Here is a 15919-nt window from a genome sequence, read left to right on the forward strand (position 1 = left end):
CATTTTCACTAATGACAATAAATTTGTATTGTAAGTGTACAATTGGGATGAAAATAAAGTTATTATATTGTGTGTTTTTTCTAAAACACGTTAAGATGTCATGGAAAGAGTCTTATAAGTCATATTTTAGAGGCTCAATTTCACTTCCGGGTTTTATCACTTAATGTTCTTTATTAATCAATCGCGCTCCACTTAATATACCTTTCTCATTGAACTTCACTTCCAATGTGTACATGTGAACAATGTAAGATCCTACAATTTGAGATACTACATTTTGATAATCATGAATATGCACTTTCAAGCATACATAAATTATAGCAGTTATTCAGTTATCAAGGTTGAATTTATCGATAAAAGATTTGGAATGCAAACATTATTAAAGCACGCACGTGAGCTTTATCAACGAAATGTATTTTCTACAAATGATTCGAACACGGTGCTTTCTTGGCCATGAGGAAATAAATGGACAGAGGGAAGCTTGTTAAGCTTGTTAATACATGCATGAGAAAACTATTTCATTATGTAGTTTAAATTCAATATCTGTTTTGGATAAATGATTATGCATGTAAGTATACTATGGCTGTTGATCGAAAATATCTTTAGATATTTACATTATAAGAACTTAATATGTAATCAGTAAGTTTTGTTGTATGCGGTTTATAAAATCCCAGCTTGAACTTGAGCATGTTTACCAAAACTTTGTTTGTTTCTTTGCAATACACCTACATATTTTTTCACAACTTTAACTTTCTGTTGTAAAATATGTACAAGTTATGTATATGATTATTATGTATATAATTTATGTAGTTGTAAAGCAATCAATTATGACTGAGCTTTATTTTTTTACTTAAAACTGCTTTATAACTGTCACGATGGCACTGGCCTTCAAATCTCAAAAAAATAGCAAGCATGTGCAGCTTAACAGATAAAGGTGCATACTAGCAGGTTGTTTAAACTCGATACATAGAAATAGAAAATAATACATTTTAACGATTTAAAAGAGAGAATGTAGATTTCAAATGGAAATGCATTATATTCGCTGATGAATACGAAGGATTCTTTAGAAAATACTTCCATTTTAAATCAGCTATTTTATATCGTCTTGAGTAAAATGCGGTACACGTAATCTGGTAAAATTTAACTTTAAGTTATGTTTTGGATTGCCAAACGTCGCAAAGACGTTAAAATAAACTTGTTTGAAAATATATTTAAAGACACAATTCAATTCATGGAAATCCAGTGGAATACAAAACTATTCAGATTCTACTTTTGTCTTGTGGACATGTTCCGTGCATTTCGCGAGTATTTTCTTACTTATTGCATCCTGTATTAAGTAAAATTTGACGATTTTGGCGCAGCCCCCGGATCCGCTTATGCATACTAATACTACTACTATATTATAGTGTCCCGGCGTCCATTGTACAAGTAAACATTACTTAAAGTGGATATGGAAGCTAATAAAATACAAAAAATACGAATAAAAACTCACGATTTCATGTTTATCCCGATAAAATTATTTAAGTCTAAAGCACTAATAAGGATAATAAAATGCACAAAAACTCATAAATTTTTCTTACCATGCTGATGGTAACCACTAGCTGGATCATACGTTTTTTTAATACAAATGAAGATGTCTATTCAAGTGGTTCGTATATTTGGTGTGAGGATTCTCCAGTTTATAATTCATTTAATAATATTTACCTGTTTGATACCTTTGAAAATGACATTTTTCCTTATGATAGCTTAAGCTTAGTGTTTCAATGTGGAGATTTTAATAGTAGAATTAGTAATGAAACGACTATGTAATTCATGATTAATGCAATATATATGTTGATGACATTGAACAAGATAGTACCCCTGTCAGTGCCAGTCTAGGCAAAACTCACAATAGTCATGGTATTAAATTATTCTATATTTTTAAATCACCGTGTATATGTATGGTTGCATTATTCATACAAATCAGTTCATCTTTTTGGCTTGTAACGTTATTACTGTTATTGCTTATTTGTTATGTAGTGAACGACATTTATCAATAATCAATTTATTTCACAATTATCTTTGAAACATTACAGTAATGTTTTTTGTGGTGACTTGGCATTGCAATATGCAATGTGGAATTGTTAATTACGTAAATATCAACATTTCTTTTATAATAAATTCATTGAGCATCTAAACCTGTTGTGAATTTGTGATTAGAGAATAAGTGTTGGGTTTGCATACAATAAATTTGTTGAAGTGAAAAAGCAAGATAATTGATTGTTTTATGTGCTCGAAGAATGTTTGCATTTTCATTTCTCCCGATATACATTTGATTATACATTGATGATTTAATTGATATTGCATTGTCAAAAAATAAATAAGTGACCAACAATGATTGAGTGAGTTAATACACTAAGTGGTGAACATTATACAAGATCTGGACTTTTGATATGTTTATAAATACTTGTGACTTGTGTGACTTAAGTGATAATTGATTTGTAATATACAGAAGAAGACTTGTAATTAGAAGAAGAAATTAATTTTAATGAAGCTTCAGGAATTATAACCGAAAAAGAGCGAGAAATGTTGATAAGGGTATTGATGCGAAAACCTACAGAAACTGGGGGTTTAAACCAGTTTAAGTGCACAAACCTCACTCATATCCCAACAATCCTAAATAAAGAAAAAACGCAAAAGTTAAATCGTATAAAAGTAGGTATTAACTTGAGGAAACGTAACAATAAAACAAATAATAACAAACTTATAGGAAAACCCAAATTACTTCTATGATTAGAGACCCCAACTCTTTATGCAGACGGAGGAATACAATTCAGAGGACCTAATGCAAATACTTTTTAAAGATACGATGCAGTCATTGTTTGACCCTGAAGCAGAAGTGATATATTGCTGATCCTCAGAAAGCTGCAAGCTGATAGAGATCCTTTGAAGAGTCAAACCGGAACGGACTACAGTCAGGAAATATTGAAGACATGAACACCAACTACAATGGGAAATCATTCATATCCAAAGTTCCCCATATTCTATGGTGAAGTAGGGAGGTAAATTGGAATAGCTTCAAGTTTGAAATTCAATGTGTTTTTGATGGTTAATCACATACAGAGGAACAAATCATGTTTGACATTAGAATAGCAGCTTGCAGCTGATAAAATATGAAACAAGGGCCAGGAGTGATAGTTTATCAGGCATTAGAGAATCTGTAAAGTTGATATGGGAGTGTCGAATCCAAAAAGAGTACCATGAAGAGGTTCTATACTTTTGAACCGAAACCCGGGAATCAGTTGAGTGCTTTGCAACCAGATTGGAAGATCTTTTCGACAAACTTTTGAACTTGGTAGCTTCAGATTCAGCATAACACAGGTACTGAAGAAAGTCTTATATTACGGACTTATGGAAACTTCAAAATTTTTGGCTACTGATCTTGTTTCTGTAGCTTTTCATATAAATATTATCTAAAACATAAGTCGGTCTATCAATGTAATCAAGGAATATGACTAGTTCTGGACGAAATTTAGGAAGATTGAGATGGACATGAAGGCTAGCAGTCCAAAGGGAATTCCTAAAGCTCCTTTTAGACTAGGTTCACATGTTCTCCAAGAATTATTGAATGATTGTTCAGAACTCTAGGCTGAAATATTTTTACAGATAACATCACTCCATTCACCGTGGTATCTCAGCTTCCGTACAATGGTAATTAGGGAGAGAGAACTATGCAAGAACAAAAATGTCCTGGTGTGGTGAAATGTGTTGCAACGCAGAAGATCATTTTAGATATCAATCAGAGTCTGGAAATGACCGGATACACAGATCATGACCTAAATTATACTTCCACTTCAGCCATTGTTTACGAGTGCGTGAGTGTCGCTCTCTATCTATCGACGTGACACCTACTGGTATCCAATACACAGGGGAAAAGAAGTTTGAAGTTAAAGAAGAAGAGGTTTTTAACAAGAGCGATGAAGAGAAGAGTCATATACTAGACAATTTGAACATTGACGAATCCAATATACGAGATGAAAGTCAGGAAAATGAATTAATTGAACTATTTAGGAAACACATAGATATGCATGTTTTTCATTTGCATTTCATATTCATTCAGAATGAAACGATTTGTGATCGAAAATAATCTCCGAATAATGAACACACATACAGTTGTCCTTTAATACGCCTAAGCACCATGCATGCGCACTATCATTAAGCTTTTATTTCTCACCAACAGTAACCATGACATCCCAGTCACACCATATGGATGTGGGGCTTGTATCTTCACAAGAGTCAGAAAGCGAACCACCGCACAAAAGACCTCGTTTGGACGACGAACATTTGAAATGGGATGTAGAAACAGTTGCTGTAAAGCTTAAACAAGCGGGTCTGGATAAAGTTGCCGACAATTTTCGTGGTAATGTTTTTTTAAGCACATGGTTGAAATAATGTGAATTATGAATGAATGATAACTCTGGCTGGAGTAAAATGATAACATTTGATATTTTTCTCTCTGGCTTGAGAAATACTACTTCTTACTAATAGTTGGTTGCAGTTAAAACTAATCTTAAATTGGGTTTGTGTCCGGAAACAAGTTTAGTGTGTTTCAATGCTAAATACGTTTGATTAAAAACAGTTTGGTATCTACCATACCTACTTATTGAAACTTATTTCCCCATTTCATTCATTGATTCCTTTTTTTATCTGGGACTTTGCCTGTTATGACCAGCATCTATATTGGCGAGAAAGTACAGACTTATGAATATAGCCACATTCATTGAACATTTTAAGGAAGCATATAGTTTGTATTGATGTTGGTAATCCATTCCATTTGCATTTTGATTTTGATGAATAATGATTATTTTTTATAAATTTCAGCGTGATTCACAACTTGTTTTAGTCGATATTTCTCATTTTATTGTTAACAAAACGTTATGGATACTATAAATTGCTTTTAGCCGTTCATAAGATTGCGACGTAAATGCGAATTTGAAAGCAATCCAAATAATCTTAAATCTCAAATAATCATAATAATATTGGTGATTGACCTAAGCAAACATATATTTATAGATAATAACACATGAATGGGAAATGTGTTGACTAAAATACCATGCATAACAATACCTACTACAAATAGTCAAAACGTCCTCAGAATTTGATTATTTATAAGCAAAATATTTGAGAGATGAGAGCAATATGCATATATCCTAGTACATAGAGGTTTATCAGTTATTGTTATGAAACTTGCTTATTGTATGTATTGTGTACATTGTAAAATAAATATATCATGTAAAGAGGCACAATTTTGTGCTTAAATTATTAAATAAATGTGTTGAATATATTAAAAAAATCATCAATTTACATTACCTATAAGTTGGTTATGAAAAGCGCTGATCGCGTACAGTTTGGGCCACTCAAAATATTTTTGGATTCGACTTTTGTGCACTTAAACATAATTGTAAAACAAATAAACTCACCCTTGTAGCACCAAAAGCCTTTCAACGCTTTTCGCGCTTTCATTTTTGTACTGATGGGAGCAGTTTCAATAAAGTTTTTAGTAAATTTAAGACGTAAAAAATGAGATTTTCTTAATGTCATTGTTTCATTATTTTGGTACATATAAGTGTGAAATATGTTAGCCATCATTGAAAATGAACACGATGTTGAGGATATAAAAAATCGATACCAAGTTACGACTCAAATTCTTTATTGAAACGGCCCCCAGAAGTAACATTAGCTCTTCAGTGAGGTTAAATTTCTTAGTATTAATATTCCAAGTCCATAAGAATATACCTTGCTTGTAAAGAGTTATTACCCTGAAATCGTCTTACATGCAAATCCAAAATCAATCGTTAGTGGCTAATTGTATGACAATGGAAGTAAATTTTCTTATAAAAAGAGATAAAATAAAGTTAAGACCGACAGATACAACAACACTCCACTGCCTTATATTCTCTCCCATCCAAAAGACGTTTCAGAAAGAAGATTAATTATCTGAATGGAAACTGAACACTGTCGCTGAGTGTTTGAGTACAATATCAAATGTATTTCTACACCATCAACGATGCAGTGTATTTGTTTAAAATAACAAATATGTTTGCTTTTACAGCCAGACTAGTATCCGTTGATTTTATGGATTTTATTTAAAAAAAAATGTGAAATATAAATATGTTAAAATAGATTCAATGAGGTGAAACAATTTTATGTTTATGTACCTAGTGATCCCGCGTTTTTTTTTTTGCAAACTCCACGCAGCGGTGGTTACTTCCCTTCGTGGGGAAGCTCATCACACGGTCTGTCGTCCCTGGAAACATTACGTGTCAAGGAGCGTGAAACTATTTAATGTTAATGTACCTACTGCTCGCGCGTTTCGGAGCAAACTTTACGCAGCGGCTACTTCCCTTCGTAGGGAGGCTATCTAAAATGTATGTCGTCAAACAGGAATATCCCAAACGGGGAAATACATTAAGAAAGAGCGAGAAATGTATAAAATAAAAATAAAATTTGTTGATTTAAGTAAACGATTGAATTTTATTTCACTCATGATCAGAAAATAATGTTTTCATGACCACGCGCGAAACAAAATTGAAGCTTATACTGACATCAACAAATATCCTCTAATGACACTGATTGTTTTATTGCCACATTTCTATCGAACACATAATGATAAAAAGCCAATGTCTTTAAAGTCATAAGCTTATGTGTATTTTATTGTACGCATTTTAACCGTTGAAACATGTACATATTTCATACCATATTTGTACTCACAGGTTTTAAGTTATTTTGAAACGGTTTTATAATTTTTAGAGAAAGGTATAGCTGGCGATACGCTGACACTGATTGAAGACAATGATTTTGAACCAATGGGAGTTACGTAAGTGGTTATTATCCCAAGCCGAAAGGCGAAGGGGATATAGTAATGGTAGGTGATTGGTGTGTGTATGCATTTGTGTGCGTGTGCGTATGTGGTTTCGGGCCATCTTTTCTGGAGCATAACATATAAATCTCATAGAGGAGAAATTCGGTGCATAGAAACAGTGCGTAACTCCGAGTACAGTTATTTTAAGTTATTTGTATTTGCTAATTTTCATTTTTATCCTTAGACGAAGTTAATACTGTTTTTAAGTGGCGGGTAATGTGGCAGTGTTTTGACTGCTCTTGTTAAAAATCTTTATTGGAGGTGAAATGGGATGTTGTCATAACATTTGAAATTCTGTCACGTATTGAATTTTATTTCGAGAATATTTATCATTTATTCCAGCTTAAGCTGTTGTTTATTTTTTTTTACACGTTATAGAGACTGGACCGAAAAACTGAAATTACGGAAGTTTATTCGCACACTAAAGATACCTCCTTTTCCTTTACTAGGACGAAAGGTAAGTCTCTTAAATTGCAGGTGTGAAAAAAATCGTTGGTTTTTAAATGTAATTGAATAATGGAAAAAAATAAATGACGAGTATATCATATCTAACAAACGCTTAAATTTCAGAAATAGAATCGCGTATATGTATGAACTTTTTTACATCTATGACATGGTATGATATTACGGAAATTGCATTTAAATCATTACGTTTCAAATACTACCCCGACTTGAATAAATTAAAAAATGAAATATTAAATAAAGTAAATTTTATGAAAGGCAGTATAATAAGATCAAATTGACACGGACAAAAATACAAATTTAATCTCTCCAAATTACTCTTAGAAAAACTACCTTACAATTTAATTACTTAGGTGTTCAACGACCCAGTTCACGACCATATAGATCTTCATCCACTGTGTGTTAAGATAATCGACACTCCGGAATTCCAGCGTCTTCGATTCATAAAACAACTCGGCACCAGCTATTTCGTTTATCCAGGGGCATCCCACAACAGATTTGAGCATAGCTTGGGGTAAGCTTTTGTTTAAGAAATATCTTAAGCTTTATTTTATTCAATCATACGTAATCTGTTAGGGGTGTTTTAGGAAGGGAATCCGTTAAACTCGTGTAAAGCGACAGTATATGCAACATAACTTAATTATTTAACAGGGCTGTACACATTAATACATTTGTTGAAAAATCACTCACTTTTATTTTCTGACTGAAAACGTTAAAAAATGCTTGCGAGTAAACAAAAACATTGTGTCCGTGTCCAAACAAATTTCTCAAAATCATTAAACCATTGAACATACAACCAGTATCTTGATGCATAAGTTGACTATCAACATTTGTAATTCAAATTTTCTATCAAACCCTTTCTCCAGGGTGTGTCATCTAGCAGGTCAACTCCTTCGCGCAATACGCCAACGTCAACCAGAACTGGACATAACAGACGTGGATGTTCTCTGTGTTGAAATAGCAGGCTTGTGTCATGACCTTGGTAGGGATAGACAATAATTGAATTATGGTTCTTGTACACATACATAGTATGTATGTATTTTTGCAATACATGCATAGTAATTGTTATATTTTCTTAATATGTTATATTGATGTATGATATCAACATGTTATATTAAATTTTTTTTGTTAACCTTTTCCATAATTGTGTCAAACCAAAATTTGTAAAACAAAATCAAAGTTTTAATTTTATGCATAAGACATAAAACTTGTTTTAGTAGCTATTTGCAATTATGATCTTGTTGATATTGTATGTTAAAGGTCATGGCCCGTTTTCTCATTTTTTCGATGCCTTCATATCAATTGTGTCGCCTGATGCCAACTGGAAGGTAAATCATATCAGACAAGTTTATCTCCTACTTCTTCTGCCTTTTTAAACCTTATTTCTTTATTTTTAAAAGCAATATTCCATATAGTAGGTATCAACATTTTTATTACTTTCATAAAGTCATTTTAAATAAAGTAATGTATCAGGTCATACCTTACACAATTGTGAACTGCAACATAAACGAATTTTGAAGAATTCTACGAACACACGGTATTTAACTAAACTAGACATGCTTTTTACAGAGTGTTTTAAAAACCAAACTAACTCTAATTAACATGTTTATGGTTAATAATGGTGTGAGTACATATTTACATTACACAACATCATAATAGATAATTTACATTATAATCTCAATGAAATACATTGTCAACATGCCCCTCCCGCCTATTATAAAACATGTATATTTTAAAAACTCTGTAATTTACACTTTTACAACGAATTTAATGTAGTTTAGTACATTTAGTACATACATTTTAAACTTCCTATTTCAAAGCTATAAAATGATGGTAATTTGGCAATTTCTGGAATTTTCGAAAATCCGTCTTTTAATGAAAGATAATATCATACAGATTATACGCCAAGTGTTTGTTCGTTTCTGTTAAAAAGTAAAAACATATTATCATAAAATAAACCAGTCAAAACTTAACATCATATTCTGTTAAGTGATGTGAAAACTAATGAATCTAGGTCACCTTACCATGAAACTAGATTAATATACATGGACAATAAATACATATATCAATATGTACTTTCTTTTTTGAATCCAACATGCAGCATAAAGATACATCGAAAAGAATGTTCAAATACCTTGTGGAGCAGAACCAGTTGACTGCAGAATTTGAGAAATATGACTTGACGGCTGGTGACCTGACTTTTATAGAGGAAATAATCGCTGGACCCCATTTCAAAGACGTAAGCTCCATGTGTAATTCAAGTTCAAATCTAATTCACATTGATACTTTGGCTTATTTAGTACAATGCTATATAATTATGCTTTATTCTGTCATTCAGGTATGTGTGGGAAGAACAAAAGATAAAAGCTTCTTGTACGAGGTAAATCATGCAACAGTTTATCAAATCGTTAATGATTGTATGATGATAAGTGTGAAGTACTAGTCGAAAACAAACCAGAAGGAAACCGAGACGGCCAATAAACTAAACTACACACAAGAATTGGTAAAACATAACACACTTTATCATTCTTTGTCTTTATTGTCAGATCGTTGCCAATAAGCGAAATGGAATTGATGTAGACAAATGGGACTACTTTGCACGTGACTGCCTCATGCTGGGAATCAGAAACAATTTTGATTACACACGCTTTATACATTTTGCACGTGTTTTAGAAGTTAATGATGAATATCAAATCTGTACACGAGATAAGGCAAGTATGACTCGCGTAGTTTTTCCCTCAAAGTGTCATGTCAGGGTCTATTTCCTGTATTATTAAGACGATGTTTTATATTCATTGTGTCCATGTGCTAAACACGTTAAAATCTTACAGCGTTGTTTTATTAAACCTTTACTTTTTAGGGACCCGTTTTCGCCCGTAAATATAGGTTTTTCTTAAATAACTTGATGCTTATATATAAATACTGGATATTATTGAATGAAATTTCGCAGACATAAAGTTAGGCCCTTGATTTTAAAGTCAGTATGGTAATATGCTAAATGTATGGTTACTTTGGGAATGAACATAATCAGAAAAATCCGCTTAAATGACAGTGCATTGTACTAATTAAAAGCCCACTTTAGAAACATGTAATTATTTAAAAAATCGCCAAAATAATAATCACGGTTGACAACAAAACATGTTATTTAATTCTATTTGCCTATAAAACATGTTTCCTATGTTGTTGAGTGGTAAAAGTCTATGATCCTCCGATTTAAGAAATCGGATGCAATTTCAATACTGCTGGAATTGTTTCCCTATTTTGAATCTCCATTTGAACAAAAAGTATCATTTGTATGAAAAATAATCACACAATAATTGTTCAACAACGATTTTTACGGAATGGGTTAATAATTGGTACGGGCGAAAAAGTGGTCCCTAATCAATATATGTAATGTGGTTATGTGCGAATTGCTTCCAAATGATCTCATATTGAAAACAAACAGGATTCCGAGACACTGTATGACATGTGTCATAAACATCAGACGTTACATCGCATAGCTTATAGCCACAAAACATCGAACATCATCCAAAAAATGTAAGTAAGTTTGCATGTCCTTTTGAGATGGAGCAGGTACTTGCCGTCAAGGAATTAATCAATAGTGTAAGATAAAAAAAACTCTGATATATAAACACCAATATAAGACTTTCATTATTAAGTCATTTCTCAAATCAGAATTTAAAAGTAACTTTCAAAGACATTTAAAATAAATAGTGTTTTACATGTTACAGAACAACATTTGGTCTGTTGACATATGTTTTGTTGACTTGAGAATCTGAGTTCAAATTTATTTTCAGGGTGACTGATGCCTTCGTAGGAGCCAATAAACATATCGAGTTTGTTGGAGAAAATAGGTGGGTTAAGGCATTAAGGCATTTCAATAAACGAAATGATATGTGAGATTTTGGTGCAATACTTTGTCCTAAGGATTAATTTATCATTGGCATAATATATATTACATTGTTCGTGTTACTACAATATGTATGATTACGAAAGCGCAAACATTTAATTATGGAGCACTTGCACTACAGTAAACCGGTCAAAATGTCAGAGGCCATTAATGACATGAAAGCCTTCAGTCAGATGACAGATCACGTTTTCAATCTTATACGGAATTCAACGGACCCAAAACTGGAAAAATCAAGGGACATTTTAACAAACGTTTTGAAGCGCAAGTTGTACAAGTGTGTGGGACAAACGCAAGCTAAGGAAAAGCAAATGAAGAAGGAGGTTTTGTATATGTTATACATAATAACTTAATAGCTTGTATGTATATTTAGTAAATATTAGAATGAAACTGAAGCGGCCGTAGAATACAAGGCCATCTATTTTATGGTCCTTCATATCAAATATGACTTAATAATTAAAAAAAAAACACACAACTAGCTTAAGCTGGTACTACCAAGCATTGACAGGTTATCTCTTCCAGAAAGGTTTCAAGTTAAAACAGACATATTCAATGCAGTTGCTTGATCTTACACGTACTTACAATAATTCTTTGTGTGAAAAGGAGGACAAACAACAGATGATCAAAGAGATGTTCGAACTTATGGACAGCGATGAGTACGAATACTCACCATTGAAGAGATTGGGCGATCATGGCATTGTTCTTCTGGTTTGTTTTTATATTTTGATTTGCATTATTAGGTAACAACAACAACAACAAAAATGATAATGATTATACTGCTATAGGTTATTATTGTGATACAAAAAATTAAAAATAGTTTTACGTGACACAATCTTGTTTATTACACTAATAATTTTATCTTAAGGAATGTTAATCATATCAATCGTGTAACAAGTAACAGTATGTGTTTAGGTTACTTAATAAATATAATTGAGTCTTGAATCTTGAAATCTTAAAACCGCATGATATTTTTCTAGTTTGTAGATTTAGACCATGGTATGAACGAAAAAAATCCCATTGAGAACACGATGTTTTATTGCAAGGAAAGGCCCAACGAAGCTTTCAAAATTGGTCGCGAGCAGGTACAATGGCTTTCAATTTTTTATTTTTATTTTTTCAAGTCAATATCATCTTATCCAAACAGTTTCTATAGTATACTATGTATTTTAGGACAATCCAGGGTTATTACACAATAAGCATAAGTCGTGTAACGATCTATAGTTTCTAATTTTCTTACTCCACAAATGCATTGAAAACGTTTTAGTTATTTAAGTTTCCTGCCTGCAGTTTAGTTTTATAGCATGTTGCTATAAGTTTTTGTCGTTGATACAAAACTAGTTTCAGCTTTGGTTTCGAGGGTTTCAGCGGTTTTAAAACCTGTTTCGAAAGCTTTTTGTTTAAGCAACAAATGTATGGTTTTGTGTACAGCTTCAACAACATGATGCAGCTTCTGTATGTAGCCATTATTTCTGTATTTCTTCAAAACAATGATACCGCAGATGGTCGTTGCCTGTTTTAACTAAATGGTGTTTCAACATATGTTTAGGGTCACTGTCCGCCATGTTGTTCTTTTCAAAGTGAGCTTGTTTTGGGCTGAAAAAACACGACGAAACCGCATCCAGAGGGGGTTTCGATATGTTCTTAAACCGGTTTCGGTTTTCGTAGAACAAAAGATAAAACTCGTTTTCATTGAGTTTGGAACTGTCCCTACAAATATTTGTTTATGTACGTCAAAGCTTTATTCTTGTGTTTATATTTTACCAAGTGTATTTGGTTGTGTTTATGGAAACCACCACAAAAATATGCTAGTTCTATGATAACTCCATCAACCAAAATGTTATTTCTGTTTGCCTAGTAACTCAGTTTATTAAGGGTATCGGTTGCTGATAATTAATATGTAAAACATGTGACCAAAACTGCATTATGAACACACTTTTTTTTTTAAATCTTTTTTTTTTAAACTGAAATCGTACGCGAAATGACCAAACTTCAAGTTTTAAAGGCCGTAAAATCTTGTTTGCTGAATTATTTTCTATCTATTTTCACATTATCATTTGCTTGAAATGAAGCGTTTTGAATAATATAATAATATTGGGTCACCAGGCATAAAAAATAACGTAGTTGGGGGTCGAATAACTTAATATGAATTAAAATCAATCCACCAATCAAGAGATAGGACCCGGACGATAGTTAGAAAGATGGTATAAGTAATAAAGGGGACACGATTTCATGACCCCTAAAAAAGTCTAGGTAATCAAATCACGCTAGGTTTTTTTTGAAAAAAATATACATCAAACGTATTAATATGTAGGACGTCATATTGAAAGTAGTCCATCAGGTTATGTACAATCATGTCATATACATATTTTGTATGTTTATGCCGATGGAAAAAAACTAATGTACATTAGAAAGTACATACACATATGAATACATTACACAATTGAAAGTTTAACAAATGTCCACAGAATAGTGTTGTTAATCTGGTAATAACTTCGATATCAATTTCAAATCAATACGGACATTGTCGAGAAGTTCACCCTGACGACCTATGAGTGTCTGATAAATTGATCGCTGTTTTTCAAAATTGCGCTAAAATATATTATAACGAAATATATAAATATAAAATGCAACCAACGTTACATAGATCTCAACACATTTAGAAAGGATAAGTAATGAGACCACCTGTGACGTAGATAGGATAGTTGTTTTTCTTTAATGCATATTCTTTATGATATACAAAGACACATTTTAAAGGAGGAAATACTCAAAGAATAATAAACAATTAGCTGTTATACGTTGTGTGTTGAGTTATATTCTTTAAGGAAAGTATCTATCATAAATCATCAGTAAGTGTTACCTTTTATCTTATAGGAATCGAACTTTCTGCCCGTATTGTTCAAGGAACAAGCAATTCGCGTTTACTCGAAAGCAGATGACCAGCGCTCCCAGAAAATGGTTAGGGATGCTTTTGTGTGTTGGTGCGAAACACACAGATATCCAACACCAAAGGTAGGTCGTCAATGCTGTTTTGTACAAAATCTACGAAAATATAAACATTGACATGAATGACTTTGAATTGAACTAAAATGTACGAAGATGAGGCAGTATTTAGCAGTACTATGCATAATCCAGTGTATTTCGGTTCCCGGTCCAAAATTTCGTGGTATACCGGACTCAAGGGGGAGGCGTGACACTATTATTAATGTATAAGTTAATTGTAGAAAATGTTTAAATCATATTACAACGGAGATTCAGATATATGATTATTAGTTTTTAACGCTTTTGGTATTACGGTGTTTTTCTTTTTCTTTTTTTATTACAGTATAACATTATTAATGATTGGTTAACTAAATATAATTGTTTTTATATAAATACAAAAAATTTACCAATTATAATAATGACTATTATGGTGTTATATATAGATGTTGCTTGCAGAACACTGGTTCTTGTTTCTTGATTTTTTTCTGAAACTTTATATGTTGTCCAGGGTGTACAAGCCGCCAATAGAAATATTCAGCAGGCAAATGAAGCGGAACAAGAACAGCATCAACAAAGGAGCAAGATCAAACAAGAACAAAATATGCAATAAAACAACGCAGCTATCAGCTATGTGCATTTGTCTCAGCAATGCCCCTTTCTATGTTTTGTATTCACGGGGATTAAGACAAAGTGGACATTTTGCCGAAAACCTAATTCAAAGTACTGGAGCTGGAAACACTGTCAAAATCCCGGACCAATTTTAATCCACATGTTGCAGTTTCAATGGAGTCTGTCGCGAATCGCCTGTCTAAAATGTCACAAATGCATGCCACCACAAAATAAACCGGGTTACCCCTTCTTAGGTTTAATTTGGAAACCAAAACGCCTCACCCGCTGTTAAAATCTCACAAGTGCATGCCACCACAAAATCAACCCTTTTGAAAGGTTTATTTGGAAACTGGAACGCTACCCCCGTTGGCTAAAATCTCATAAATGCATGCGTCCACAAAACAAAACCTCTTTCAGGTTTTATTTGGAAACTGGAACGTTACCCCCGCTGTCTAAAATGTCATAAATGCATACCGACACAAAAACAACACCATTCCAAGGTTTATTTGAAAACTGTAACGCTACACATGAAGAGAATATCAGTTGTTTTTAACGCTTTTGGTATTACGGTGTTTTTCTTTTTCTTTTTCTATTACAGTATAACATTATTTTTTAAGATATATTTAGATATACACATGCAATAAGAATATGTGTATTTCTTTGAATTGTCCTGTTTATCGCTTGAATGTTGTCGTCCTTGTTGTCTTCGTCGATATGAAATCAAACATTTGACTCCGACTTGAAAGTCATTAATGATATGATACACATATAATTTGGAATTGATATGGATGCTATGGCAATACGCACATACCTTTTAAGAATCACAAATCTGGTAAAATATTACTCAAACATGTTTTCTTTTGTAAAATGAGAACACCGGATCGGTTACAATTATTTGTGACTACATAAGTACAACTGTTAATATACATGTGTGTCTCACTAATATGCGCTTGTGCTTCATTTTATGTACATATATTTGCTCTGCGAACGTTCCAGCTATTTGTATATCTAACGTTGAAATGTCTTGTATTTTATATGTATTAAAATTATGTTCTAAATGTTGA

The 15919-nt window shown here is 32.5% G+C and overlaps 1 protein-coding gene across 3 annotated transcripts; it reads left to right on the forward strand.

The window, feature by feature from the left end:
• Window positions 1-409: 409 nt before the first annotated feature.
• LOC128243365 (deoxynucleoside triphosphate triphosphohydrolase SAMHD1-like) lies at window positions 410-15919 on the forward strand. Of its 3 annotated transcripts, XM_052961109.1 has the most exons (17): window positions 410-565; window positions 4217-4396; window positions 6787-6853; window positions 7277-7355; window positions 7714-7874; window positions 8227-8342; window positions 8621-8688; window positions 9462-9599; window positions 9699-9740; window positions 9907-10071; window positions 10806-10897; window positions 11158-11214; window positions 11392-11590; window positions 11871-11975; window positions 12245-12349; window positions 14139-14276; window positions 14755-15919. In XM_052961109.1, exons 2-17 carry the CDS (start codon window positions 4222-4224, stop codon window positions 14854-14856), a joined length of 1809 nt encoding a protein of 602 aa, XP_052817069.1. In that variant the 5' UTR covers window positions 410-565; window positions 4217-4221; the 3' UTR covers window positions 14857-15919. The 3 variants fall into 3 exon arrangements, with proteins under 3 accessions (XP_052817069.1, XP_052817072.1, XP_052817071.1); XM_052961112.1 differs by lacking the exon at window positions 4217-4396; XM_052961111.1 differs by lacking the exon at window positions 410-565 and having other exon boundaries at window positions 3838-4396.

Source organism: Mya arenaria, chromosome 8 (assembly GCF_026914265.1).
Source record: "Mya arenaria isolate MELC-2E11 chromosome 8, ASM2691426v1".
Taxonomy (NCBI): domain Eukaryota; kingdom Metazoa; phylum Mollusca; class Bivalvia; order Myida; family Myidae; genus Mya; species Mya arenaria.

What these genes read in the sequence shown, in the direction of transcription:
- LOC128243365 (XM_052961109.1), top strand. Translation starts at nt 4,222, where the DNA reads ATGACATCCCAGTCACACCATATGGATGTGGGGCTTGTATCTTCACAA. An exon ending in ATAAAAGCTTCTTGTACGAG is followed by an intron (nt 9,741 to 9,906) that starts GTAAATCATGCA and finishes CTTTATTGTCAG; the next exon opens with ATCGTTGCCAATAAGCGAAA. An exon ending in ACAGATATCCAACACCAAAG is followed by an intron (nt 14,277 to 14,754) that starts GTAGGTCGTCAA and finishes TATGTTGTCCAG; the next exon opens with GGTGTACAAGCCGCCAATAG.